The 27662-nt window shown below is 45.1% G+C and overlaps 8 protein-coding genes across 8 annotated transcripts; 5 read left to right on the top strand and 3 right to left on the bottom strand.

The window, feature by feature from the left end:
- Nucleotides 1-528: 528 nt before the first annotated feature.
- On the top strand, nucleotides 529-1532 carry F4813DRAFT_359377 (uncharacterized protein). Its single transcript, XM_049243324.1, has 2 exons — nucleotides 529-1018; nucleotides 1081-1532. The coding sequence occupies exons 1-2, from the start codon at nucleotides 975-977 to the stop codon at nucleotides 1316-1318; spliced, it is 282 nt and encodes a 93-aa protein (XP_049099698.1). The 5' UTR covers nucleotides 529-974; the 3' UTR covers nucleotides 1319-1532.
- An 885-nt stretch (nucleotides 1533-2417) lies between these two features.
- F4813DRAFT_359376 (glycoside hydrolase family 7 protein) lies at nucleotides 2418-4217 on the top strand. Its single transcript, XM_049243323.1, has 2 exons — nucleotides 2418-3550; nucleotides 3603-4217. The coding sequence occupies exons 1-2, from the start codon at nucleotides 2728-2730 to the stop codon at nucleotides 3785-3787; spliced, it is 1008 nt and encodes a 335-aa protein (XP_049099697.1). The 5' UTR covers nucleotides 2418-2727; the 3' UTR covers nucleotides 3788-4217.
- A 336-nt stretch (nucleotides 4218-4553) lies between these two features.
- F4813DRAFT_380809 (FAD-binding domain-containing protein) lies at nucleotides 4554-6318 on the bottom strand (the record flags this gene model as incomplete). Its single annotated transcript, XM_049245601.1, has 6 exons — nucleotides 4554-5055; nucleotides 5132-5369; nucleotides 5464-5580; nucleotides 5663-5767; nucleotides 5827-5984; nucleotides 6092-6318. The coding sequence occupies 6 exons, from the start codon at nucleotides 6316-6318 to the stop codon at nucleotides 4554-4556; spliced, it is 1347 nt and encodes a 448-aa protein (XP_049099696.1).
- A 4172-nt stretch (nucleotides 6319-10490) lies between these two features.
- F4813DRAFT_380808 (Formate/glycerate dehydrogenase catalytic domain-like protein) lies at nucleotides 10491-11749 on the top strand (the record flags this gene model as incomplete). Its single annotated transcript, XM_049245600.1, has 3 exons — nucleotides 10491-10740; nucleotides 10813-11424; nucleotides 11490-11749. 3 exons carry the CDS (start codon nucleotides 10491-10493, stop codon nucleotides 11747-11749), a joined length of 1122 nt encoding a protein of 373 aa, XP_049099695.1.
- A 318-nt stretch (nucleotides 11750-12067) lies between these two features.
- F4813DRAFT_72331 (cytochrome c oxidase biogenesis protein Cmc1 like-domain-containing protein) lies at nucleotides 12068-13184 on the bottom strand. The gene is made up of 2 exons (XM_049248830.1): nucleotides 12717-13184; nucleotides 12068-12570 (listed from the first exon to the last, which is right to left on the bottom strand). The coding sequence occupies exons 1-2, from the start codon at nucleotides 12922-12924 to the stop codon at nucleotides 12227-12229; spliced, it is 552 nt and encodes a 183-aa protein (XP_049099694.1). The 5' UTR covers nucleotides 12925-13184; the 3' UTR covers nucleotides 12068-12226.
- A 5971-nt stretch (nucleotides 13185-19155) lies between these two features.
- Nucleotides 19156-22074, top strand: F4813DRAFT_396235 (LNS2-domain-containing protein; the record flags this gene model as incomplete). Its single annotated transcript, XM_049247807.1, has 2 exons — nucleotides 19156-20190; nucleotides 20249-22074. The coding sequence occupies exons 1-2, from the start codon at nucleotides 19746-19748 to the stop codon at nucleotides 22072-22074; spliced, it is 2271 nt and encodes a 756-aa protein (XP_049099693.1). The 5' UTR covers nucleotides 19156-19745.
- A 571-nt stretch (nucleotides 22075-22645) lies between these two features.
- Nucleotides 22646-23997, bottom strand: F4813DRAFT_72309 (transcription initiation factor IID, 31kD subunit-domain-containing protein). The gene has a single exon (XM_049248829.1). The coding sequence runs from the start codon at nucleotides 23649-23651 to the stop codon at nucleotides 22812-22814; it is 840 nt and encodes a 279-aa protein (XP_049099692.1). The 5' UTR covers nucleotides 23652-23997; the 3' UTR covers nucleotides 22646-22811.
- A 374-nt stretch (nucleotides 23998-24371) lies between these two features.
- On the top strand, nucleotides 24372-27625 carry F4813DRAFT_359362 (histidine biosynthesis trifunctional-protein). Its single transcript, XM_049243322.1, has 2 exons — nucleotides 24372-27072; nucleotides 27121-27625. The coding sequence occupies exons 1-2, from the start codon at nucleotides 24630-24632 to the stop codon at nucleotides 27318-27320; spliced, it is 2643 nt and encodes an 880-aa protein (XP_049099691.1). The 5' UTR covers nucleotides 24372-24629; the 3' UTR covers nucleotides 27321-27625.
- The last annotated feature ends 37 nt before the right edge of the window (nucleotides 27626-27662 follow it).

Raw genomic sequence — 27662 nt, 5'->3', positions numbered from 1 at the left:
TCACCCCTCAAAATAAGCGGTAAAAAGACGCGCTAGTTGATATCTCGGTATGTGCCGGTAGCCTTCGAGATGGTGGCTCTGTTTGGACAGTCTGGTACTTTAGGATATTAAATATTTGTCACCGAATCCCGGAAAACTTTTCCTGTGAAGCTACACCAATACTCCTTTACACGCCTCTTGTAACCTATTCAAGCCCTAGTAACAGCCCAGTAGTTCTAATATTGTGAAGAAGTAGGAGATCTGGGAATAAGCATACCTAGGTATATAAATAAGACCGGAGTACTTAATAGCGTTGTGGCTAGGATCCCGTTACATAAAACCCTTATTGTAGGTATTTGTTCATTGGACGCCTAGACCTTCCCTGGCTGCGGGCTATGAGGCCGCACATGCAGAAGTGTCAAATCGGACATATGCACTGAAACCTATCATATCTACTGCTACGGACCGGGAAGGCCGCGTTTGCGTTGCAGCATTATTTTCTATAATGAGAGGTATCGGGTGTGATCGTCTGCTCCCCCGACACAAACCGCATTTTCTCGAGAGCAGACAAGAGTAACAGCACCATAATAACATGGGTTTAGGCAAGAATAAGGCAATATCAAGCGAATTTACAGCCACGTATACTTCAGCATCTTTCACCTGAGATGCGTGCAGTGAGCTTTCAGCCCTATACTATGTAACAATATGCGCAAGCATTAAGATTCCCGTAGTTCTGTTTAAACCCTATTGGGCTCACTCCATATTTTTGCCTCGATAATCTAGGCCTCTAACATGAATACCTCGGGAAGGGCATTGAGACTGGATCTTCAAGGACTTTATGAATAAGACTTTAGTTGCATTGTACCGACGAAATTTCCGACGCTTGTATTAATGATCTTGAATATAAGAATGACTCCATACCTATGCCCTAGTCATAGAAACATTCCACGGAGCTTAATCCCTTATTCCGATACCGTTTATCCTTCCAGCTCACTATGTCTTCTGTAAATCATCTAAGCGAGGACAAGTCTCTAACCAAGTAAGTTATCTCTATTCAATATATCCTTGTAAAATTAGGTGTCATAACTGATAGTGGTATAGCCATGCCGGGAGCCAACCCGCAGCATCTGGCCAGAATCCTGCGATTTCCCCGGAGGAACCAATTCACCCACGCCTCGATGACTTTATCAGAGAGCCACTTGATTCTGGAAATAGGAATGTCATGCTCCCCGACAGAAATGCCAACGTGGACTTGGCCATTAAATATTCCCAAGAGCGCATGGAGAAAGACATTGAAAATACAGCTAAAGCGCTAGGTAAACCAGAAAGTCAGCAATAGTATCCCATTTAACACATTGACTACCTAGCATCAGCTAACCATAAAATAAGCGGCTGACACCCCTGAATCAGCTCATCGGAGAGATGGCTCAGACAAATAAACACATATTGGAATAAGATAAGAACCAATTTTCACTATGGTTTCGTTCCGAATCTCTTCCCATTTGATATATCTCTTATATACGAACTATAATAAATGATGATACATATCGCAATACATTAGGTACTTAGATATCTACGTAGAATTATCAACGTTGGAATCGGTCCTATAACATATATTCATACATCATTAAAACCCGGGGGTTTAGAGAAATATTCCATTTTCAACAAATAGGAATATAATCTAATGTACGATAGGCGTCCGTATTAGGCCAATCGAGACAGAAAAACAGAGCGAGGGTATACTGTCTGGTGGTCCAATCATAGATAGGTAGTACATAGTTCTATGCGTAACAGCCCAAGTGTTTTCTTAATTCTTTTTTATAAGAATATTATACATTGGACACAAGCTAATATTTAAACATTTATCGTTGTATGATTTCATGTAACTAGCGCTTTTCCCGATTTCAGGTATTTTGATATATATTTGAGGTTGTTATACTTATACACCTTGATATATATAAATGGAACTTGGTGTTTCTACTTTTAGCTAAGCCTAGATTATTATTGTGACATCAGTAGTGTAAAAGAAGAAGTCTGGCTTCGTTTATATAGCTGTAAATTATGTGGAGAACAATCCCATGACTCTTTGACATTCGCGGAGTTGATATAAACAACAATACAATGGTATGCTAAGATGTTTGCTATCATTTACTACTACGCCATTTCAACAAGCGAAAGGATCTTGCGCATATGCTAAATACAATTAGGATCGTATACTCTCCAACTCTTAATAATTTATTCGCGACAATATATCATTTATTCAGGACTCCAACATCGGCTAACAATTTAACAATTTCAAATGTAGCTAGCCTATCCGCAGGCCGGGTACCTATAGAGACATTCAAGCTGGCAAACTAGGTAAGTTTATAAGGCCAGGATCAAATAGTATCATAATGGATTATACTTGTCGACATAATGGGTGTAGTTGCCGTAAGGAGTAAGTGTGCGGAGGGTGTTTTCCGAATATATGCCGTTACAGCTATCATTCAGCCGTAATATGTTACAATCTCCTCGCATATCCCGGTTTTTGAGCTGAATAGCCCCGGTGGGCCGGCATATCGACAACTGTCAAGCATCAAGCCTAAATAGATGAGACAATGCGGAGGTATCCCCTTTACATAGAGGCGGTAATCGATTAAAAGGAATCAATTGGTACGTACAAAATGTGAGGATCTTTCTCCTATATTCTGTGCTGTTTTAGTCTTAGTCACAGACTCGAGAGGTACTGGATAGCCTACACACTACGAGATGTCTTTCAAACTTCTGTGCGTTGGCCTAGCAAGCTCGTTGCTAGCCGGAGTAGCTGTCGCCCAAAGCTCTGAGCAGCATCCTCCTCTAATAACTTGGAAATGCACCACATCAGGAGGCTGCGTTCAGCAGAATACTTCTGTCGTGCTAGACAAGGATTCTAAGTATGCCCAAGGTTCTGCTGGCTCAAGAACAGCAGCTGACTATGCTGCCATGGGAGTTTCTACATCGGAAGACGCTGTGACACTGTATCACTATGTCAAATCGGGCGGCACGCTCAATCCCGCGTCCCCGCGCATATACCTCCTAGACGCTGAGGGAAAATACGTCATGATGAGCCTCCTCAACCAGGAGCTTTCCGTGGATGTCGACTATTCAGCCGTCCCCTGCGGAGAGAATGGGGCCTTCTATCTCTCGGAGATGAAGGCCGACGGCGGTGGATCATCGGGCGGCGCGGCATCTGGCCAGGGCTACTGCGACGCCCAATGTCAGGGCTATTGCTGCAACGAGATGGATATCCTCGAAGCCAACGCGAAGGCTACGGCAATGACGCCACACCCGTGCAGCGGCGACAACTGCGATAAATCCGGCTGCGGGTACAACCCATACGCGAGCGGCCAGCGTAACCTCTGGGCAACTGGAGGGTCCGTCGACACGAGCAAGCCGTTCACAGCCGTGACGCAATTCGTCGGCAGTGGCACGTTGACGCAAATAACCCGCACCTACATCCAGAACGGGAAGCAGGTCAACGGCGGTTCCATCGGCAGCTGCAACAACGGGTTTGGCGGGCTTTCTGGTATGGGCCAAGCTCTAGGACGAGGAAGTAAGTAGCGGCTGTCTTCTTGAAACGTATGTGGTTGACTTATACCTCACAGTGGTGTTGGCGATGAGTATCTGGAACGACGCTGCACAGCAGATGTCTTGGCTCGACGCCGGCAACAATGGACCCTGCAATATTCAAGAGAGTACTCCCTCCAACATTCAGGCTCAGCATCCTGACACGCATGTCATATTTTCTAACATTCGATGGGGTGACATCGGATCTACTACCAAGGGTTAGAGCTAGGTATTGGTTGGCTATGGTTTCCCCTTCGTTATGGGTGACATTATTGTTGGATCTGCGACGAGTTAGTCAAAGCGGTCGTGTCATATTCGATATTGCATTATTAGTTGACGAGAGGAAGTCCTTTTGATATATTCTTGTTTGTACAGAGAGTATATGTAGTGTAGACTTGTCACCACGTCAAACGCAGGAGGCGTATTCGCGTTCGTACTCGAGAAAGGAGATGATTCTAACACTAACATCAAACGTTTTCACCTATATTAAAGTAAAATTACTTCTACGCGAGGTAGAATCGCCAAGCCGTATTCATGATTCACATGTATACCTATTTTCCCAGGATTATCTGCTTGATAGGCGGCTCTTGTAACAGTTGTTTCTTTTCAACTACATTATGATGCAATTATAAGCGTATTAGACATGCTTCAAACGCAATATATATTCATTAAGCTCTGTGATACTGTAACAACCAGAGAAGATGAAGATCTTCGCATTAAAAATGCTTTACGGAAAGGTTAGATAATTATCCACTACGATCACCCGACTTTACGCTCTCGTGTCGAGCGTAGTGCCGACTACATTGATAAATTCTTGGAACGCATTCTTAACTGTGCTCTCGAAGTCCTGGGCATTAATCAGAATTTATTACAATCTTGATTAGATCATGCCTATCATAAATCACTGTGGATAGAAAATATGTATCCCGCAACTTGTCCAAGTTCAAAATGCAGCTCTTTCATTCTATGAAACATCAACTATCAGATGCTTATTCTACCTTTGAGATCTTGAACCCCCCTGGAACTCTGGCCTGGAAAATCCCCGTAGGGTCGTACTTCGCTGAGGCCTCCTTCATCTTCTTGATATTTTCCTCTCCGTAGGTGCTGAAAGGGTTTTGCGACCCGTCGCAATAATTTAGGTACAAAAACCCAATATCACCGTTAAGCGATCTAGCATACGATTCGATCTCGGCGATGGCTGCTTTTAGGGTAGGAAATCCGACCTGAGATGATATTTCAGGGGTCTCAACCTCGACAGCTGCTACCAAAAGGACGCAGTCATCCTGCAAACGCTCAATCCCAAACATGTTGCCTCCCCGGGCCACAGAGTGGCGTGCAAATGACCTTGGCAGCGGTTGTAATACCATCGAGATGTAAAAGTTCCCATCAGGAATCTGCCTCTTTAATTCCTCGGCCAAACTTTCAAATACTTCGGCCGCCTTCTTGATGATCCTAGCGTCAAGCTTGAAGGTAAGTGTAAACCATGTATCGCTAATGAGATATATTAGTCAATAAACCATGATTTAAGCAGCATAGCAACGTTGCTAATTTATAGCTCTTGACTTACTGTTTGCCTGAAGGTACAAGGAAGTCGACTAGCTTTTTGGCTACTGTACTCGTTGTCATGTTTCCCTGACCACCTGGGATAGTCAAGAACCCCTGCAAGGATTTACTATTCTCGACGCCATCGAGATTAGTCAATACCATAGTGATGAAATGGTCTTTTGTCTGAGGTAGAATTGTCCACATTGCTAGGATATGGTCATCTGGGTTCAACGCAAGATTCTTCGTGAAGTCAACGAACGCTTCAACGAGCATATCGGTGGCCGATTTAGGAAAGGTAATATTCCCATCCCAGATATTGCTTGCATTAAATGTTGTCATGTCAAATCGGGTGACTATGCCAAAAATTATTAGAGCCGCCTTTCAATACTAAAAAGAGGTCTGGGTTTGTTTCCCTGTTGGCCTCCACAACACTACCGTCAGCCAAGACGACTTCGTAGTTAATTACTTGATCTAAAGCTGTACTGTTAGCGAGTTCTGCTACGGTTCAAATCGGCGAATATTCTAAGAAATAGAACCGTGGGGAGCCACAAACCGCACGCGAACCCATAGCGACAGGTATAAAAAGTCTTGCCGCCACCAGTTAGAAGACCTCCAACGCCAACTAGGCCTTCTCTACCACCGGCAACCATAGCTCCATCTACAACTTTCTTATCAGTTCTAAATCTTCAACACGACAACATTCTTAGGATTTCTTACGCTTTTCGAGCTCCGTATACACATCTACCCATCTGCTGCCCGGTTGAATAGATGCGATCTTAGTCTCTGGGTTATAGGTCGTCGTTGTCAGAAGACCGAGATCAATAGTAATACCGGCTTCAATGTTGTTAGAGCCAGCCCATGCCATATGGCCGCCACTATCCCACAAATTTGTGTCAGTATTACGGTACTTCGAGTATATCCAGGTATTCCTGATCCATAAGGCAGATTGTTAATAGAAATCCCGTGTAGGACATTTTCTAACCTTCGAATAGCGAAATTACAGTCTGTGGTGTTAACCAGGGTCTGCAAGGCCTTGGAAACTTCTTTTGTAGTTCGAGGCTGAATGATAGCCCATGGCTTCAGCTGTGCGGTGAGAGACCAGTACGAGGCAACTCGTTCTTCGTAAGACTTTTGCTCGGGCTTGTACAAGATACCCCCTAACCCAGCCTTCTCCAGGTTGGCGATCGTGGATTGTGAAATGTCAGACATTTGTTAGATTAGTAATTAGATATATACGACTATCTATTGCTTATGAAATTGTCTAGGATGAAGCTTCATAGGCCAATATAGTTCGGTAGAAGGGTTAAGTCAAGCGAACGGGCCGTGTAAGAAAACAAGTGTTCTAGGAAGTGATTAACAAGAAATTGTTTGAGGACCCATCAACCTATATACAGAAAGAGGAAGGGATATTCTAACGCGGTAAGAACCCACAGAATATGACCCTCACTCCAGTCTGACTAAGAAGAGTAAAACATCATCGTACAACGCCCTGGTCTTACTTGGAGCGCTATCGTACCAGGAGCCAATTGCATAGCAGTTTGCACATGTATACGACACAACCAATTGAAGACTTGGCAATGATGAAAGAGGTGGTGGGGATAACTCAAAATCAACAAGATCAACCACCTAGGTTAAGGTTCATATTATTTCCGTTAATGATTGAGTGAAAGTATGTTGATATGTCTTGGGAGGTGTGGATACTCTTCTGGGTATTACAAGTGCTCCCGTATGATCTTTGTATTTTAGTTACCAGGTAGGTTCCTAAAGCGCTTTGAGATTAAAGACAAAAAAAAAGGCATACGCACAACTATTTAGGTAGGTTAAGATCCATATCAAAATAGTAGTACACCAACTTCATAAGGTACTTGGTATTTTAATTAAGTCAAACCACCCTTACCGGGGCCACTCTAATGGGGGCCACCCATTTCCCATACAAAATCAACGATTTCGCATATCTATATTTAATTCAAGAAAATAGATAAAATTATATAGTCTTTAATTTTAAATACGATATTAAATTTTAACCAGGTATAAAATTTTAAAAAAAAATAGTAAGGCTAATATTTATAATAAAATAAATATAAAAATATACATTAATAATTACATATTGAACTGGTGCTGGTGTATCAGGTGACCTTGACCCTGATCATGTGATCATATTCTTAGTATAAGTACCATTTATGGTCGCACACACCCATTTTACATAGTATCATCCACTTTTAATACAAGTCATTCCTTTTCCTTCATCATTTATCATTTAAAAGTCCTTGATATTAGGTTTAATAAGGCTTGATCCAAGGCCAAGACGTTTAAGTCTTGTTCATTATTTATTTATATTAATAATATTATTAATTTATTAAAGATAACAATTTATAATGGTTTTTAAATATTAAAATAATAAAAAATTAAGAAAAATAATTTATTTAGTTAAATTAATTTATATATATTAATGTTGGTAGGTACGTACGTAAATAAGAATAATAATAATAACGATAAAGCAATAGCAAGTAAATCAATGGTGTTAAGATTGGTGTATTGAGATGTCTAAGGAGGGAAGAATCTATCTGAGGCTAGCTAGGTATAACATGTTCTTATATTCCAATAATAGTGGATACCCAACCCCTTTATCCAGTAAAGTCGAGTATTTTATCTCTTCCTCCTTTATCTACGATAAGGGCACCTTATCATCAGTAAGGTGCCTTTATGTCAGTGTCACACGACCATTAATTAATAAAATAATTAATTTTATAAAATTTTTAAATTAAATCTTAAGTATTTTAATAATAAAAAAATATTCCTTTATAAGGAAATAATTTTATTTAAAAATATTTATTATTATTAATAATATATAAGATTTATCTTATATATTATAATAATTATATATTTAAATATATATAATAAAGTTATTTAAAAGTATAATAAATTAAAAAGTTAATAAGTAAAATATAATAATTATATTTATTATAAAGGTTAAATTATTAATTTTATTATAAATGGTAAAAAAAGTTATATTTATTATAAAATTAATTTATATTTTTAAAATTAATTGTAATAATAAATTGTTAAAATATAAGGAATAGCCAATTATGTAATCTAGTCACGTGCCACCACGTGCGTGGGGCTAAGCCTAAAAAGGTTTACCTTTTAAGCTAACCCACACACACACAACTTAACAACAAGCAACAACAGATCGTGATAGCCTCATTTCAGTACCGTGTGTTCCTTTTCCTTTGCCGTACGCTTATTGGTGTACACTTAATCCTTACCTAATTATTACCCATACCTGGTCCTTCCTACATAAATAAATAATTAAGTTAATTAATAAAAATATTAAGAAATTAAAAATTAAGTTAAAATATGTAAATATATATAATTATTAATTACGTTAAAAAGTTTAATAAAATTATATTAAAATAAATTATATTATTTTAAAAGATATAATTGCAAATAAATTTATTAAAATTTTTATAAAAGATTTATATAAATAATTTAAGATTTAATTAGTTTTAATAAATATTAAGGATTTTTTATAAGTAAAGCGGTTATAAAAATTAAATGGCAAAATAGTTATAAAGTAAAAAATGCGTATTAATAATAATTAAAAATGATTAAAGATTTTTTTCGGATTAAAATTAAATTGTTAAAAATTTAAATAATAAAAGAATATTAAGATATTTTAAATTAAATTAATTTATTAATTATATTTAAAAAGGTATATTAAATTAATTAATTATGTTAAGTGATTTAAAAATCTTTAATTTTATGTAAAATAACGGTGTAATATATATTTTTATAATTTTTATCTTAATTAATTAAATTATTAAAAATATAATGAATTAAACTTTATATAACGCTTATTTAATACGTATTAATTATATAATAATATTTTTTAACTTTTTTGATTTTTTTGATTTTTTTAACCTTTTTAACACCTTTTAAATCTACTTTTCAAAAAATGCCTTTAATTTTAAAAACGTTCTTCTTTTAAAAATTATTCTTATATAAAAAACGGGGTAACTGTTAGGGTGTGCATAAATTATAAAAAACGCTTTTCAATTATAGAACAGTTTTTTATACCCACCCTACCCCGCTATGGTAAGTACACATAAAGTTAATTTAGTTAAAGACTTGAATAATTAAGTTACATCGATATAAAAGAAGGACTTCCTACCTAAAATCCCATACAATATGCATACCTACCACTTATCACTTACCACCTACCACCTACCTATACACAAATTATGCAGGAAGGAATTCATAATTGATAGCAAAACCGCATTCCTTCCATCCAACCAACTGCGACCAAATCATCAAAATGGCCCCCGAAAGATCCCAAAGCGTATTTTGCAGAACAATTACCATGGCAGTTGTCCTGGCCTCGATGCTCCGCCTCATGCGCAATATGGACTACACCACGCCGGATGACGTTTCATTTGTGGTATTATAGCCTTTATATTTGGTCTTCTTTATGATCTCTTTTCTCTTTCTAGATTCCGATGTTAGTGAGGAAGACCTGAAAAATTTCGGTAGCTTTACAGAGCCTAGATTAGCTGGTATTCTTGCCATGGGCGCATACATTCATTGCAAGCCTGTGGACTTATGCTTGGTATGGCTTTGTGATCTTTTCTGGTGGTTCTGGGCGGCATATATAACCGAAAGACTATAAGTGCCTACTTGATCTCTTACACCGGCGCAGACTTTATTTACAGTGCTACGTGTTATTGTCTCGTTAAAATGGTAGTTTTTAACTTTAAATCTTGTAGCACCCATTTTATTAGGAGGACGATAAACGTTTTAACCCCTTGACTGGCATTCAACTACACCTCGACTATTTTCATTTTCAGTATTGGTACATAGGAATTGGCTAGGTTAGAAGAGAGAAAATGGCTTGTACGGTATTAGATTGAGTAACTGGTAGTCAAGGATATTTGCGGTTTGTAGTTTTAAAGACTAATCGTAGGTCTTTTTCCTACATAACTCTATTATGCTAATAAACAGTGTTAAGTCATAAGTGATTCTAGTTTCATATGTACCTATACGTTATGTACGGATTATGTATAAAAGACCCTTGACTTAGCCCCTACCCAACGCACCGGGACCTATCCTACTTCGGGACTAGCGTATCAAGCCAGGCGACATCGGCGGTGAAATTTTAGAATTGTGAATCATCCCACTATGCATTACCCACTATTACCCACTTGCTTTATCACTTATCGCTGCCCCGCCATAGCATCACCTGTTCCAAGTAGTTAACAGTAAAGTTCTCTATTTACTATTTACTATTTACTATTTACTATTTACTATTTACTATTTACATACTTGAGTATCGTGAGCGGTGAAACCTTGCTCATTCGACTCAATTGGTTTTATCAGAACCCAATATGGCTCCAACAATCCTGCATCTACGCTCAGAGGACAAGCCTCTTGAGCACCGCTCTGCGCTCACCCCCACCACAACCAAGGCCTTGATCGATGCTGGTTACGTCGTCAATGTCGAGAAGAGCCCTGTCCGAATCTTTGACGATGAAGAGTTCAGCGCCGTTGGAGCTACGTTAGTTCCTACCGGCAGCTGGCGGGACGCACCCGAAGACCATATTATTGTTGGTCTCAAGGAGCTCCCCGAAGAGGCGTGTAAGTTAAGTCAAGTTGGGGTTTGAATATTTCAACACTTAGATTGGTGCTAATTTCTAATCAATGATATAGTCCCTCTCAAGCACGTATTTATCCACTTTGCACACTGCTACAAGCAACAGCGAGGCTGGGAAGCAGTCCTTGCCCGCTTCCCTCGCGGCGGTGGCACCCTTCTCGATCTCGAGTTTCTCCAGGAGCCCGATACGGGACGTCGTGTCGCTGCTTTTGGATACCAGGCTGGCTTTAGCGGCAGTGCCCTGGCTATCAAGAACTGGGCTTGGCAGCTGACACACCCGGGCGAGCCCCTCCCCGGCGTGGAGAGCTATCCTAACGAGGACGCGCTGGTCGCTGATATCAAGAAAGATCTGGCTGCGGGACAGGCTAAGGCTGGAAAAGTACCTAGGGTCATCGTCATCGGTGCGCTGGGCCGATGCGGTCGTGGTGCGGTCGATCTGTGCCTCAAGGTTGGCGTGCCCACAGATCAGATCCTCAAGTGGGATTTGGCTGAGACGGCCAAGGGTGGCCCTTTCAAGGAGATCGCCGAAAGCGACATCTTTGTAAACTGCATCTACCTGTCGTCTCAGATCCCCCACTTTGTCAACCTGGACTCACTGAAGATTCCTGGACGCCAATTGAGTGTCGTGTGCGATGTCTCGGCTGACACAACGAACCCTTACAACCCTGGTGAGTTAATGTTCCCTAAAACCGAGTCCCCTACCAACTATACTCAATACTGACGTGTACTATAGTCCCTATCTACACCGTTGCCACAACATTCACCCACCCCACAGTACCTGTCGAGGGACTAGAGAACCCTCCTCTGAGCGTCATCAGCATTGACCACCTACCCAGCTTGCTGCCTCGGGAATCTTCCGAGTCATTCAGCAATGATCTGCTGCCGTATCTGCTCAAGCTAAACGACTGGAAGAACAACCCGGTGTGGGCCGGTGCTTACAAGCTGTTTCAGGAGAAGGTGGCGACGCTGCCTAAGGAGGCGCTGGAAAACTAGATCGATTGGCCGAGATATAGGTTGCAGCGATGGGATTTCCGCAATAAACGGAAAAGAGGGGCTGGCGTTATGGGACAATGTAGACAAAAAGACCGTCGGTAGAGAAGTCACTCGAAAATTTCGCAAGAGTAGTTGAGCTGTAATAAATAAAAATAGCATGGGCCGAGAGTCATAGTCGAAGTTCCTTCTTCCGCGTTGTGATGTATCTCATAATAATACTATATGATTGAGGTTGACATAGAAGAGTTCTCGTTATAATTCGTAGGCCTCGTTGTAGTGTCATAGGTTTGTGCTAGTAGTTGACTTTGGACTTTGCAGTTGTCTATTACCCCCTTTTCTTTTTTTTCACGAGGTACACAAAACGTCGCAGAGAAGCCATCTTGGAATCAAACCCCGAACTCATTAACAAGTTTATCCCGCCAGTGAACGCCGGAGATGCATATACACCACGTACCTATACACATAAACATCCTCCTCTCACCGCCTCCCCTCCCCCTCCTCCTCCCCCGCCGGTCTCCTCCTCGTCTGCCCGCCGATCCTCTCGGCCCTCCCCAGCTTCTCCAGCTCTTTCTTGACATCCTCGGGGTCCCGCCGCGGCAAGCCCCACCACTCGCGATGGAAAGCCTCCTGCTCGAGCTTCCGGCGCTCTTTCTGCTCGCGCTCGCGAGCCCGCTGCTGCCGCTGCGCAAACCACTGCTCCCGCGCGCGGTCGTGCTCTTCGGGCGTCGCGTGCGTCAGCATGCACCCGTTCATGCGCCGCGAGGCGTCCCGGCACGCGAAGGCGATCGTTAGCGTGCGGCTGCGCGCGCAGTCTGCAAAGGCTGTGCGTCGTGTTAGCGTTGTGCTCGGAAATATCGGGGGCGAGCACCGATATTATATAGAGGCCAGGTATGGCTCGGTTTGCCTAATTGAATTGCTATGTAGGCAGGTAGGGAGGGAGTGAAATACGTGCGAGGAGCGAACCGACCTTTAATCTCGTCTGCGCATTGGTCTCGCACGCGCTGGTTGAACACCTCTCGAACCTGCGCCTCTTGACTCGCTGATAGCGGCAGCGGGTTGCGGGAAGGCACCGACAGGCTTATATCTTCTGTCCCCCTATTGTTATTCCCCGTACTGCGACTACTGCTGCCGCCGGGGGCTATCGGGGGCTGTTGAGCTGCCATTGCGGCGGCCATGGACTGTCGACGGTTGGCGGGGAGAGAATGTTGGAAGTCGAAGTCGACGGGATATGATAGTATTTTTTATTTGTCGCTTTAGCATTACATGCTCTCTATATGTTGAAGATTGTGAGCTACCGACCGTACCTTAGGTAACTTCTCGTTCGGTCGTATCGATTGTTAGTGGTGAGACCAGCGAAGCTCCGTAGCTCTATAATTGCATTAGCTATTTTGCCATATTTCACCGCCTACTATAATCGTGATAACACCAGATCGTCCATAGATATGCAATTAAGCGATAATAAATAATTCAGTTCCCTTAACTTAACCTAGGTCTTATAAGAGGCTAACCTAGATATTACTGTATATTTTCGCTTATATGTCATCACGCGTGGGTATTTACTTTGTAGATCCTTAGAATAAATAGTTTAGACGCTGATGAATTCTGAAGCTATGGTATGTCGCAATATCCGCTTTGCTCTGACTGTCAAAAACACATAACCGTTATCACCCAACAGCTTACTCCAGCACAGGTGTATTCGGTGCAGATTCTTCTCTCTCAAGGTCTAAACTCTCCTTTTCTTTACCCGTCTTTTTCTTAATAGCGAACCGAGAACCCCAGCTGACTGACTTGTCTTTAGCATGTCTGCTCACGCTCGTAGGTCCCAGAGATGGGCTGCTGTGGAGGCTTTCATAGCTGCGACCAAGCGTTAATCCAGGGCCACCACCGCTGCTGTCTTCCGCATATTCGTCAAAGCTGCTGCGTTCAACTGATGCGTTTTTATCAGAGTTTGTAACGCTGCTTGGGCCTTTCTTAGCCCCCAGACCGCGTACCGATGATGTAAAGCTAAATTTCGAAGAACTCCCCTTACGTAGTAGTTTTCTAAACCCGCTTTCCTGTTCTTTATTCCCAGAAGCGAATGCTTGGTCAGAAAGAGTGTTAGAGAGCGGCTGATCTAAAGTGAGTGACTCGCGCGACTCGGTGACAGACGGTGTACCAATGCTGAATGCGTCGCGAGATTTTCGGGACTCTGATGGCGACTCATCTATGGAAGGCGCCGCAGCTTCAGACGCTGACGATAGCGAAACACGAGGCCTTTTCTCTTTAGCCCAGTCCCTATCTCGAGCTTTACCTTTTCCTTTATCTTTCGAGTCCCTTGAGTCTTTATCCGATTCCTTTTCCTTATCAAGTTTAGTACGGAATAAACCCGCCATAAAGGTAGGCGCAGCAGGATTGAGACGTTGGCTTAGCGTCTTAGAGGATGGTTTGGTGCCAATGACTCCCACTTGGCTAGGCAATGCGTGCAGTAATTCAGAGTCGTCAAGAATCTCGTCGTCGGCATCAGCCAGAGTGGTCTTTAGAGCAGATGGGGAGCCATGGATGGAAGGTCGCCTAGACGGATTCCGCGAGGCTGCCCACGGACTATCGTCGGCAGACCAGAGTCGACTATGCTGAGGACCCCGGGTCCAAATGGAGGAGTTCTCGGTAGATGGACGAGGTAATTCAGACGACGCGATAGAAACGGGTCTAGGGCTGCTTGGATCGCGCTCTGAGAATATGTTACTTCCGATACTATGAGTGTTCGCGGCGAGGCCAAATCGGTGAGAATGGAGGCTTCTCGCGCTGGGACTGCCAGCGTCTAGGATTTCCGATCCCGTAGAATTCCGATTGAATACATTCCAACCAGACGAAAGACTAATTCGTCGCCTAGTCGGAATGATGTCTCCATCTTCTACTGAACGCGGTAATGATTGAGTCTGGACAGATTTCAAAGACCCTAGAGCCGGTGGTTCATCAACCGTCTTAGGGCCACGGTGAAGCCATGGCAAGAAGCTCCGTCTGTTTGTAGATTGAGATGGCGGGGCGATGGGCGATGACGTTGCATTAAGCTCTCTAATTCCCTTGAGCGAGCGACGCTCACTATTTTCACCGGTATACTGAGAGAATGGTAAATGTTGAGAGGAACCTTGAGGGCTAGAAAAGATGCTAAGCGAGCGGGTCGAAGAAGTAGGTGACTGGGGGTTGTTCTCGGGAGAAAATGCCGAGCCAAATGTATTATGGCGGGATGGTCGAGAGTTGGGACTGGGGGGCTCATCGTCCACAAGATCGTCAAGCATTCCCGCAGGTAACAATGAGGTTGCCGTAGGACTGAGCGGTGCACCACCAGTGAGTTGTCGCAAGCGTTCTTCATCGGATAGGCCGGAGTAGTCGGGGTTGTGTTCTATGTACGGGCCTTGGGCAAACCCGGGAGGCATGGTAGGAGGTCGAGAGGGTCCGAACGTATTTGATGCTCCATATTGCCGATCCGCCATTGAAAATGACAAGACGGGAGACGGCATGACTACGTTGGAGAGCGAATTGCTGTTCCGGCTTCGCCGCTTAAGCTGGTTTTGCGTCCCCAAGTCGAAATCAACCCCCGATGAATTTGCCTGATTGTACATGAAAGGGAGGCCGGACTGTTGTGCCGCCGTTAACTGGGCCTGGAGTGCAGATTCGTAGTCGTTGACCATCCGTAGCTTCCTGTTGGCTGCATAGAGCCGTCGTTGCAAGTCCCTGGCGCGGATTTCCCAATCTCTCCTAATCTGACGGTCTTTCTCACGCCATTCCTCGCTCTCTTCCCCACCAGGTAGTTTCTTCCTCTGCTCCTCTGCCTCTTTTAGCTCCTTGCTCTTTTCCTTGAGCTCCATCTCTTCCTGGGCTAGGCTTGCCTGCGCTTGGGTAATCTCAGCACGTAGCTCTTCAGCTCGGCCATCGCCTTCCTTCTGGCAAGTATTCCGGTCCTTCTCAAAAGCGCTTTGGCGTTTTTGCATCGAGGCAATATCCTTCTCCCATTTTGCTATATCATCATGAAGCTTTTGTCGTTCGGCCTGCTTTTCCTTTAGTAGCTTTTCCCTCTGGGACTTCCGTTGCTGCGCGCTTCTCATAGCACGTTCCGTCGAGCCCATTTCCCTCTTCAATTTTTCAGTCGTGTCGTCCTTCTCCTTCTGTATCCGCCTCTTTGTCTTTTTCTCTTCCGCTAGCTCATCTATCAACTCCTTATGCTCTTTCTCGTCCTTGGCAATCTGCGCCTGCGTCTCGTCAATCTCTTTTCGAATGCTCTCGAATTTTTCTCCCAGCTCCTGTAGCGACTCCTCCGAATCTTTACTTAGGGCATCTTTAACAGATTGATCTATACTAGTCGTAGAAGGTGAATGCTTGCGTGTTAGGGTGTTTCGTCTTGGGCCGGTCAGAACGGCCGGGTTAGCTTCTCGTATAGATACTACGGGATTATCCGGAACGGACGCTGTTTCCACACCGGCAGCAGAGCTCCTAGTAGCTCCATCTTCATCCCCATGATCACTGGGCATAGCTAGCTGCTGCTCTTCGGGGACAAAGTTGGACGGCAGACGACCGTCTCCGAGTTGAGGACGACCATCTCTCCCATATGTCCGTAGGCGTATTACGCGACTGCCCGCTTGAAAATTGTTATACCCAACAGCAATAACTCTTACGTTGTAAAAGTGATTTGGTTTTAGACCCGTGACCGTAATAGCCGTCTCTTGGTTTGCGGAATCGCCAACTAGAGTAGCGACTGTTAATTTCATGTGCGGAGTTACGACTACTGCCTTCCTTCAACTTACCATTGACGCCATTGACTTGTATCGTGAACTTTGCAACAGGTCGGGTAGGCAGCGGACGTGTCCAGTTGAGCGTAGCAGCATCGGCACGGATCCCTGCTAACGAGACATCGGGAGCATCGGGCACCTCGACACCAAGAACACCGATGAGTTCATTGACGGACTTTCTTAAGGTCTGGACAGCTCGGTGAGCCAACCTGCAATGTTGCGACGGCGTTAGATACGGAGAGCTGCAGGCTGCAGGCTGCAGGATAGAAATATACATACCACACAACAGCTATGCCGGTGACGAGCATATTGGTATGATGCAAAATTAAAACGTCGAGTCGTAATATTTTGGCGGCGTGGATGCTAAACTGATAGATCTGATAGGGTGTCGCCTGGGCCAGCTCGGGTGCCACAGCCCAGTAGAAGAGAACGCAACCGATGACAACTATCAGGTTTAGATGAGTCGTCTTAGGCTCAATAAACCACCAGGCCAGCAAAGCGCAGACGAAGAGGACGGTAGGAACAGACGTCGGCCATGGGGTCCATAACATATCGCCGTGGTCGAGAAGCCAGACTATCAACAAAGAAAAGAAATATTGCCCAAGAGGGAAGAGAGAGGGGGGGGGGGGGATTAAAAGAAAAGAGAACTTGAAAACATAGAAAATGATTGGAAAATGTTTCCTCCTCTCGTCGAATTGCCTCCTCTAAAAAATGTGGGCACCCCCGGCTGAAGCTTGGGGGAACAATGGAGGCTTACCGGGCTATATGCAACAGTCAAAGAGCGCTAAAAATTGAGACGCACAAGCAGACAAGCAGCACCAACCAACATGAGAATTAGCCATGTGCGCATACGGCGTTAGCGGGTTGCAGCTTCCTTCGTCGGCCCTAACACGCTTGGTTTTTTAGGCACCTAGATAGGCAAGTAGGCAAGTGCGATTAAGCTTATTGCTGTTTAAGCCTGCCTCATCGAGAATATCTGGCTTGCCTTAAAGGACTCTATCTCAGATTAATCTCAATCTAGTAAAGAACTAGGTAATCAAGGTTGGCTCTAATAATTAAAACGGTATAACTAAAGTTTATTGAACTGTGCATCTTATAGTTTATAGTCTAGTTAAACTATTTCTCAGAATACCTACTCAAGTTTCCCCTACAATAGCTGCATGCTCTTCTGATTTTGTTAGCTATTGAATAAAAATAGCCAGGCAGTAAAGGCTTCATAATACTCTTCGTGGAACCAAACCCTAGAAATAGAACATGTCACAACCGTGCCCTAGATCTGCACGGCCAGATACCTAGTCGGATATATACTTAATCAGCACCTCGGTAGAGTTGTGCGACAGTGCCTAGGAAGCTTGGTGAGAACTTCGTCCAATGGAAATAGCGGTTCGGCAGTGCGGACTGGCGCTAAGGATTGGGTATGCACGTCGTACCCCCCGATTCTCCCGATGCCCCAAACTTCTATACCCGGCTTGCTGACTTGCGGTTTATAACCTGCTGTGATAACTGGTTGAACACTGCACGGATCTAGACTGAAGGTCCAAAGATCTTCTCGCCATTACCGTTTATGGTCCGCCTATCTCCCGAACCCCATGGGGACTAATTATTGCGAGATGCCAACGGAAATACCGGAAGCACACGATAAATATCGACATACAAGTGCAGTCCCGATGTTACTGGTCACTTTGGACAGCCTTAATGCTACAGTATGGTATGCGAATAGACGAGAAGAGTAAACCAACATACCTATCATGTAGCCCCCAATTCCTTCTCAATATAAACGAAACGGGATTATCGAAGACAAGCACACACGTAGCTATAAGACAGCGGGATTATAATGTCTCGCCTCACATATCCTGCGCATATTTATACCCGACCTTCTGAGCAAAGTCATCATTCGTCAAGTATAAGAGGTGAGGTGCGTATCATTCGTCATCACCTTTCTTATGCACATCGATGTTTTTTGGATCTTGCTCTCCAATGAGAATTATGAAGCATATCGTAAAGGTCTCTTCCATTTTCTTACCTACAGCACGCATTTACTCCAATATCCTGTCATTAAGTTACTGTGCAACTAAGTCTAGTTAACTATTGATTGATGATGGCTAGTTTTAACCAAAATGAGTTCGCTAACCTAGGTATTTTTATTTTAAAGAGCTTCGGGGTCAACATATACGAGAATGTTGCTACATGTAATCAGCAGATAGCAGAGCTTGACACGAAATTGCCTCACTTAGAGCTCCTAGAAAATCACGAGCATGCTGCAGCATTACCGTAGTTTCGGGATTGCACAAGATAAAATCATTGGAACGGGAGCCACTCGTCTTGGGGCGGTTAGCGTATTTTTGATGAAGCAAGTCAGCTGCATATGTACCTAAAGTCTAGATGCTGGAAGCCATCAATCAGCTGCTGTGGTGTGAAGATGGCATTGGTCCCCAGCAGACCTTAGGCCATGTTTTAGCACAAGCACCCTGTAAGTGGACTCGCGTGGTGTATCCACTTTAGAAAAGCATGTGTCATTGACCCGCGGCTCTGCTTGGCTAGGTACCTACCTACCTACGTTAGGTAATGTTGAGTATAATACAATAATACTTCTGATGTACAGGGGTACAGGGATATCATACCTCCAAAAATACGACATGTGCAACTTGCACCGTCAAATTTGCTTGCATAAAAGTTGTAGCCGGTCGCCTTTTCTCAACAAGGTCGCCGTTGTCTACATATGATACTCCCGCCTCGTCCCACCAGCCCGGTTAATTATACGACCTTCGTCATAAATCCTACTTTCGACTCTCCCCCTTTTCCTCACGCTCGTTTTACTATTTACAGCTTCGCGAGAACACAACGGTATTGTTTTTACTATACTATATTTTGTTTCGAGCCTGTTCATATCGTGACCCGTAACTACGTCACCAGTCACCATCGTGCATCGTGCATCTATTCCGAATAGTCGGAATCTTTTACCCTCTTAATCTGCAACTCCTTAACATCGTTTCAAGCGACAAGCAAACCATAGCTTTTAATTCGCCATCTCTAGCTCCGAACGAAACATCATCGATCACATTGAAATATACGTCGAATCGCGCCGTCATAGATATATTCGAATAATTTTTGTTTCGCAAGAGTTTGCCTCGGTTTATCGTTTTAATTGGCTACCTATCCTCCCCTTTTCATGGTCTCAGGGCCGAGGCCGACTTCCTAATTGTGAACTGAACAACGTCAACCCCTTCTCGAAGATGCAGTACGTTCGGAATATAAGCGACTCTGTTTCTACCGCCTGGAACTCGATCAATCCGGCTACATTGAGCGGAGCAATCGATGTGATTGTAGTACAGCACGAAGATGGCACTCTGTGTTGCTCTCCTTTTCACGTTCGTTTCGGGAAATTCTCCCTACTGAGACCTTACGAGAAGAAGGTCGAGTTTAGGGTCAATGGCGTTAAGCAAAACTATGCTATGAAGCTAGGGGAAGGGGGTGAAGCTTTCTTCGTCTTCGAGACCAACGACAACATTCCTCAAAGTCTCCAAACCTCACCTCTTAGCTCTCCCGCTTCCAGCCCACCCCTTGAGCCCGATAGGTCCTATTCATCCAACGAACTTCAGGAGCCCGACTTCTTGCAGTTGGATGGCGACTCTAGAACTGCCCTGCTGCGACCTAAACCCACAGTCCTTACCCGCCCAGGTTTGTCACCATGAAATCCACATCCGAACCCTCAAGACAATAGCTGATGCTTGTGTAGACATAATTGAACCCCTTGCGTCCTCGCCCGAGTTAGGTAGCGGCCGACCAGTCTCAAGAGGGTGGTCCACTACCCCCAACCATCCATCTTATAGTGAGGAATTATTGCCGGCTTCTGCGCAGGTAACCCATGAGCAAGACGACTCGAATGGCGACCTACACGAAGCCGATAGCGCAATTTCCCAAAGGTCACGAAGCCCACCCCCTGTGGCACCCCGAGAGGCTATTCGGCGAGCCATGACCCTATCGAAAGAACTCTCGGCAGTCAATATCCCTAGCCGAGTGACTGAAACGGGTGATCTTATGTTAGATATGACCGGTTATAAAGCTAGTGAAGAAGACGCGATCAAAGCTGAAATTCTAGCTCGGAAGATATTATCTGAAGAGCTCCAAGGCGACTACGATATTGGCGCATTATTTGGAATGGACGAAGAAGGAAACCTTTGGATATACAGCAGTGAGGATGCGAAGGAAGCTGCAATGAAGAAGACTGTGGCATCTCTACGGCCGTCGCCTACGCTTGCTATTGATGCCGCTTCCGATCCCGGATATCAAAGTGACGATTCTACTATGTCGACACAAGGACCTTCCCACAGGAGAAGTGAGTCGGACGTTGGCCAAAGTTTTATTCAGACGCCGCCGACGACCCCGGGCTCGTCATTATCGGCAGGAAATCCAAATAGAAACTACGCGAAAACCCTACGGCTGACCAGTGATCAGCTGAAGGCGCTAAACTTGAAACCTGGCGAGAATTCGATGAGCTTTACTGTAAATCGTGCTACATGCCAAGCATACATGTTCCTCTGGCAGCATGATACGCCTGTTGTCATTTCTGATATCGATGGTACTATAACTAAGTCTGATGCTCTGGGTCATGTGTTAAATATGATCGGACGAGACTGGACACATACGGGAGTTGCGAAGCTCTACAGCGACATTGTCGAAAATGGGTACAATATCATGTACCTAACTAGTCGTTCGGTTGGACAGGCCGATACAACGAGGGCATATCTCTACGGTATTACTCAGGACGGATACCGCTTGCCTAAAGGCCCAACAATCCTATCGCCTGATCGGACGATGGCGGCGCTAAGGCGAGAGATCTACCTACGGAAGCCGCATGTATTTAAAATGGCAACCCTACGGGATATTAGAAGCTTATACGGCCCTGACAATCACTGCTTCTATGCTGGCTTTGGAAATCGTCTTACGGATCAAATTTCTTATAGGACTGTGGACGTGCCAAGGAATCGAATCTTCACGATCAACTCTAACGCCGAGGTGTCGCTAGATTTGCTCAGTCTCAATAAGTTGAAACTTAGCTACGTCAACATGACGGAAGTCGTTAATCACTACTTTCCTCCTGTCAGCACTCTTGTCAAGGGTGGCGGTGTTGAGTACACCGATTTCACGTATTGGCGCGACACTCCCTTAGAGCTAGACGAGTTCTCAGCCAGTGAGTCGGAAGATAACGCAGACGATAGTTCCGCAGACGAGGAGGAAGACGAAGACATCGGAAATATGGGCGATAGCTATCTTTCCCGAGGAGATGAGGAGGAGGATGAAGACGCCGATGCCGAAGAGAGTATATTCAGCGGTGAATATGAAGGAGATGAGAATGTGATGGACCCTCTCGAATACGGGTCCGACGATGCCGATGACGAGGAGGGTTACCCAGAAGACGAAGTCGAAGATGAACAAGACATTAGTCCGGGTCCGTTCAATCCTGGGGTTAAGAGCGAGCCTGCTCCTCCGGTGCGAGACGTCGATGCTGAGCTTATCACGGGAATGAAAAATATGGTTGTCGATGAAGACATGAGAAGATGAAAAGATGACATAGCTTTGGAACCATGTCAGAAGGATCAAATACCACGAACAATTTACAGTGACAATGCATGATCTAACCTCAAGGATCGTCTTCAACGCGCAAACCCGCTTTTAAGCATCAACTAGTTTCGGCACAAAAAAAGGGGCTGCTACGAGCATTCGGCATATGTTAGATCATCTAACACCCATAACCTACATCATGTTACAATTATTCCTGCTAGGGCAGATTGGTATATTTTTGTATGCTACTCATGGTGAGTAGCTGTTGTATTTTGGTTTGCATAGCGTTGGCGTTTTATAGAAGGATGAGGGGCACAAGGGGCACATCTGTCATAGACTAAAATGTACAACAAGCTGTCTTGTTTCCCCTGCATCTTGACCGTCCTAGCTAGTCCTCGGCGCATTGCTAGCGACCTGTAGCAAATAGACCACCTTCATATATCGTACGCCTTTTCTCAACTCAGCCCTATAGTTCTAACGGTTTATGCAATGGGGGCGTTATACTAGTATATCCCAGCCAGTCCAAGTATCCTTAAAGACGTATTGTAGGCGCAAGAAAAATTAAATTGTATCGTCGCGCAACGCGCCGAACCCGTTGCTGCTCTTTTTACCCAACGCCGTAACGCCATTATCCTTAATTTCTATCGCATAGAAGATGCGGCCGCACAGTACCTTTTGCTACAAAAGACTGGCCTCGGTGTGCTGCTGGTAGGGTTTTGTGGAATATAGTCGATCAATCACTCCATTCCCTCCATATCCTCATCGCCCATATCGCCCATATCATCACCAAGTAGCTCCTCCAAGCCACCCTCTTCCCCAGCAGTAGCGTTCGTTTGCCTCTGGGTATCAACCCCTTCCATCTCCTCGTCCTCGTCGCTATCGCCGTCATCCTCCTCGGCCCACTGGTCGCGGAGGCTCCAGCCCATACCGCTCAGGACGAAGCGCTCGTTGGGGAGACGCACGCCCCACTCGTTGGCGAGAACACGCGGCAAGGCGATCTTGTTGCGGTCGCGCGCCACTTCCTGCATCCACTCCTTGCTGGCGCCGGTGCCGCCGGAAGCGCCGCGGAACTGGAAGGATTGCCGCGACGCGATGGCCAGGTTGATGGCGTTGGTGGTGACGGCGGCTTCGCCGGCACTCGGGGCGCTGGGGGCTGCGCCCGACGCGGCGCTGGGCTTGGAACCGGCGTGGGTGGTGTACGGATCCGTGGACAGGTGCAGCGCGTCGGAGAGAATGGACGACGTGTGCCGGTAGGCGAAGTCTAGGAGCAGCAGGGGCACGCGCTGGTCGAAAGACGTGACGCCTTGGGAGGTCAGAAGGAGCTCGATTGTGCGGGCGTCGCGTGGCCGGGGAGCGTGGGAGGGCGACGGGGAGGAGGGAGGCTGGGACACGCCTGCTTGCGTGTTGTTACTGCCTGCTACTGTTCCTGTCGAGGCGATAGTCGCTTGTGTGTTTGGTATGGTAGTCGATCCGCTAGTTGCAGTGTTCTGGGTTGGCTGCGAAGCAGATTGCGACGGGCCTGCTGCTGCGGAGGAAGACGGTACCCCGTTGGGCTGAGATTGCGATACCGATGCCATTGTGACTATACGAAGGTGGTAGTATATCAAATTTGAGCGGTCGATTTGAATAGATAGACGTTGGAGAGGTAGTAGCTGGACCGTCGATTAAACGGATATTTGCGACCTTGCTCTTCAATCCATGTACTAAATAAGCTGCGAATCAAAGAACTCGCGAGAATTCCTCGACCGATTCGGCTTGCAAAGGAAACGTTACCAAACTTTTATTAGGAGGGAGAACTAGGGACTTTATTGGTTTTGTGTCGAGTGTGTTTGAAGATGTATGAGCTTAGAATTATAGGTAATTAGGTAGACGTTAAGGATGAAATGGGCATGTACCTTATTCACATAGAAACCTTAGTTAAGTGATTAATGGAAGCAAGCTCTAGCTTAAGTTGAGCCTCACGGCATTAGTGGACCTAATGCTAATATGTGGGACTAAATTAATGGGTCCCGTACTACGGTGGTAGAGAAGTACATATGTACCTGGGAATGTACCTGTACTACTACGTAACCTAGTAGGTTAGGTTAGGATGTATGTACCTAGGTTATGGCGTAAATAGGTACCTAAGGTTGCAGGTTTCCGTATGGAGGGGTAATTCGTTAATTGCCCCGCCATCATTGGACAATTTAAGGGCAATTAGATCATTTACGCCGATTTTAGGAGTGACATTCTGTCACACAACTAATACGTACTGAACAGGCGATATATGAGGTCTAATTGATGATATTCTTGATGATCTGATTGATGGAGGTAAAATCGTGGGAACGCGTGTTACACCACTATTTTACATGAGACTAGGGATTTTCAGGTCACCTGACATGGCTGACTAATCTGGCACATTCTAAAAAATTATTTCCTCTTCCACTTAACAATTCATAGATACCTACCTAGGTTAGGTTACCTATCTACCAATTTAGTCGTCATCTTATGCACTAGTTTCTAGCAGCCAAAAAGAACTTCAATATATTCAGTTCTAACTTGGCAAGTTTATCGCTATGGAGACGACACTTCCGCTCCCTTTTCTCATCTCCGTACCAGTCCCTCCTAGTTGGCCTTCGAGCGAGGAGGGGCAAGGTCTAAGTCAAGAGGAAGTGGCATGTTTAGGTTGCGTCTTCTTCGAGGTCACTCAGCAAAACTTTGAAGAGCTCCTTGATAACTTGGGTCAGCTCAATGCTGCAACTCTTCATACTTTCTTCGACGCTACTAGCCTCGAATCGAAAGATGATGTCGTTACGCTGCTGGACCACGGCGCCCGAAAGGTTTTTGTTCAACCCGAGAGGCTGCCGGATTTTACAGAGTTTGGTAGAAGAGTTGCCCCGGCGATAACAAATCTAAAGCAGTTGTCTTATGGGACAGAGCACGGGCTACTCCTCAAGGACTTCGACCAACGAAGCTGCGATGTGTCTGGTTTCATGGAGTCGAGCAAGGCTACTAAGATGCCACCCCTATATATCAAACCTATCCAAGATACTATCTATGACCATTTTGTCGACATATGTTCACAGCTATCTGCCATTCCCATCATCCCATCTACGGAATTAACAACCAATAAAGAAGCAGAAAAGAAGATTTTCGTCGCAAAACTGTTTTCCGTCGCGTGGAATTCGGATAGACAAGACAAACTTCTGCCTACAGTTGTCTGCGACGAAGGAGGAATGGCACTCGGTTTAGTGTATAGTAGTGAAGAGAGCATTGCCGAATCGCTAAGGACTAAGACCGGTGTCTACCAGAGCCGGAAACGAGGACTCTGGTACAAAGGTGCTACATCTGGTGATACTCAAGAGCTGGTAAGAATATCATTGGATTGCGACAATGATGCCTTAAGGTTCGTGATAAGACAATCGGGAAAGTTTTGTCACCTCGACCAATACGGATGCTTTGGCGATCTAAAGGGGATTTCGAAGCTTGAGCAGACGTTGCTGTCGAGGAAGCAATCAGCCCCCGAAGGTTCGTATACAAAAAGGCTTTTCTCAGATGAGAAGTTACTTCGCGCGAAGATAATGGAGGAGGCCGAGGAACTATGCGATGCACAGACGCCGGAAGAGGTTGCATTCGAAACAGCTGACCTGATTTACTTTGCCTTAACAAAAGCTATTAGTGCTGGGGTAAGACTTTCGGATATCGAGAAGAACCTCGACGCCAAGAGCTTGAAAGTCAAAAGAAGACCAGGAAATGCAAAGGGTCAGTGGGCTAAGAAAGAAGGCATTACAAACGGCACTGCGGAAAAGGCTAAGGAGGCCGCAAAAGAGAGTGCGACGCCATTGACATCTGCACCCGCTGTTGCAGCTCACACCGCACCAGATGCTGACAGAATTACTCTAAAGCGGGTAGATGTCAGTAAGGCCAACGTGAATGAAGTCGCGGAAGCATTGAAGAGGCCATCCCAAAAATCAGCAGACGCAATCCTGAATATTGTTACTCCTATCATCAGTGATGTTCGAGAGAATGGAGATAAGGCCCTGCTCTCTTATACGCACAAGTTTGAAAAGGCGACCTCCTTAACTTCACCTGTTCTCAAAGCTCCATTCCCACAGTCGCTTATGAATCTCTCGCCCGAGACTATCGAAGCCATTGACATCTCCTTCGAGAATATCCGCAAATTCCACGCTGCTCAGAAAGAGCAGCCCCTGAAGGTAGAAACGATGCCGGGAGTTGTTTGTAGCAGATTCTCTAGACCTATTGAACGAGTTGGTCTTTATGTGCCCGGTGGAACTGCGGTCTTGCCTAGTACTGCACTCATGCTTGGCGTGCCGGCTATGGTTGCTGGCTGTAAGAAGATTGTCATCGCATCTCCACCGCGTTCCGATGGTAGCATTACGCCAGAAATTGTGTATATCGCCCACAAGGTCGGCGCCGAAAGCATTGTCTTAGCCGGCGGTGCGCAAGCCGTTGCAGCAATGGCGTACGGTACAGAAAGTGTCAGCAAGGTAGACAAGATTCTTGGTCCCGGAAACCAGTTCGTGACTGCAGCCAAGATGTTCGTTAGCAACGATACCAACGCCGGCGTCAGTATTGATATGCCAGCTGGCCCGTCTGAAGTCCTCGTAGTGGCGGACAAAGATGCTAATCCGGCTTTCGTCGCTTCGGATCTGTTATCTCAAGCCGAACACGGTGTAGATAGTCAGGTTATTTGCATTGCAATTGATCTCAACGAGCAGCAATTGCAAGCGATCGAAGATGAAGTTCACAAGCAGGCCATGGCTTTACCGCGAGTGGATATTGTCAGAGGTGCTATTAGTCACTCTGTCACATTTGTCGTCAAAGACGTAGAAGAAGCGATGAGGATTAGCAATGAGTATGGTCCCGAGCACTTGATCCTACAGATCAAGAATGCCCAGCAGGTGGTAGATCAGGTCATGAACGCAGGTAGTGTGTTTATCGGACAATGGACTCCCGAAAGCGTAGGTGACTACTCTGCCGGTGTTAACCACTCGCTACGTAAGTTTTCTTTCTCTTTATCTAAAATATTAGACTAACAAATAATAGCTACATATGGCTATGCCAAGCAGTACTCAGGAGTCAACCTGGGATCATTCGTCAAACACATCACAAGCTCAAACTTGACCGCCGAGGGCCTTCAAAATGTAGGAGATGCAGTTATGCAGCTGGCCAAGGTGGAAGAGCTTGAAGCCCACAGGAGAGCCGTGAGCATCCGTCTCGGTACCTTGACTGGATCTCAGATATAAGCCAGGGTTCACTAGACTAAGGTGTTGATAATCATGTGAGAGGCATTTTAAGCATCAGCACACCCAGGTAAAAATGCACGATATTTTGCTACTCATTGTCTCGTGTTACTAGGGTGTCTCTTCCCTACGGTGTACGGAAATGAATTTGATAGTCAAAATGGGGTATGGGGACCGGGTTGGTTGGATGAAAAGCATATTCGTATAGCCGTGGGTGTTTGTGCTTACGTATGAACTGATAAAAAGAAGTATCACAAAAGGCAAATTAGTACTAAAGTACTCTCAAAATATAATATTTTTCATACTAATCGCGATGGGCTCTGTGATAAGCGAACTTGCGAGGTG

The sequence above is a fragment of the Daldinia decipiens genome, assembly GCF_022478715.1.
Source record: "Daldinia decipiens strain CBS 113046 unplaced genomic scaffold F4813scaffold_16, whole genome shotgun sequence".
NCBI classification, from domain to species: Eukaryota; Fungi; Ascomycota; class Sordariomycetes; order Xylariales; family Hypoxylaceae; genus Daldinia; species Daldinia decipiens.
This window is presented reverse-complemented; position numbering and strand designations above follow the sequence as displayed.

What these genes read in the sequence shown, in the direction of transcription:
- F4813DRAFT_359377 (XM_049243324.1), top strand. Translation starts at nt 975, where the DNA reads ATGTCTTCTGTAAATCATCTAAGCGAGGACAAGTCTCTAACCAA. An exon ending in GAGGACAAGTCTCTAACCAA is followed by an intron (nt 1,019 to 1,080) that starts GTAAGTTATCTC and finishes ATAGTGGTATAG; the next exon opens with CCATGCCGGGAGCCAACCCG.
- F4813DRAFT_359376 (XM_049243323.1), top strand. Translation starts at nt 2,728, where the DNA reads ATGTCTTTCAAACTTCTGTGCGTTGGCCTAGCAAGCTCGTTGCTAGCC. An exon ending in CCAAGCTCTAGGACGAGGAA is followed by an intron (nt 3,551 to 3,602) that starts GTAAGTAGCGGC and finishes TATACCTCACAG; the next exon opens with TGGTGTTGGCGATGAGTATC.
- F4813DRAFT_72331 (XM_049248830.1), bottom strand. Translation starts at nt 12,924, where the DNA reads ATGGCCGCCGCAATGGCAGCTCAACAGCCCCCGATAGCCCCCGGCGGC. An exon ending in ATGCGCAGACGAGATTAAAG is followed by an intron (nt 12,571 to 12,716) that starts GTCGGTTCGCTC and finishes CACGACGCACAG; the next exon opens with CCTTTGCAGACTGCGCGCGC.
- F4813DRAFT_72309 (XM_049248829.1), bottom strand. Translation starts at nt 23,651, where the DNA reads ATGGCATCGGTATCGCAATCTCAGCCCAACGGGGTACCGTCTTCCTCC.
- F4813DRAFT_359362 (XM_049243322.1), top strand. Translation starts at nt 24,630, where the DNA reads ATGGAGACGACACTTCCGCTCCCTTTTCTCATCTCCGTACCAGTCCCT. An exon ending in CGGTGTTAACCACTCGCTAC is followed by an intron (nt 27,073 to 27,120) that starts GTAAGTTTTCTT and finishes AACAAATAATAG; the next exon opens with CTACATATGGCTATGCCAAG.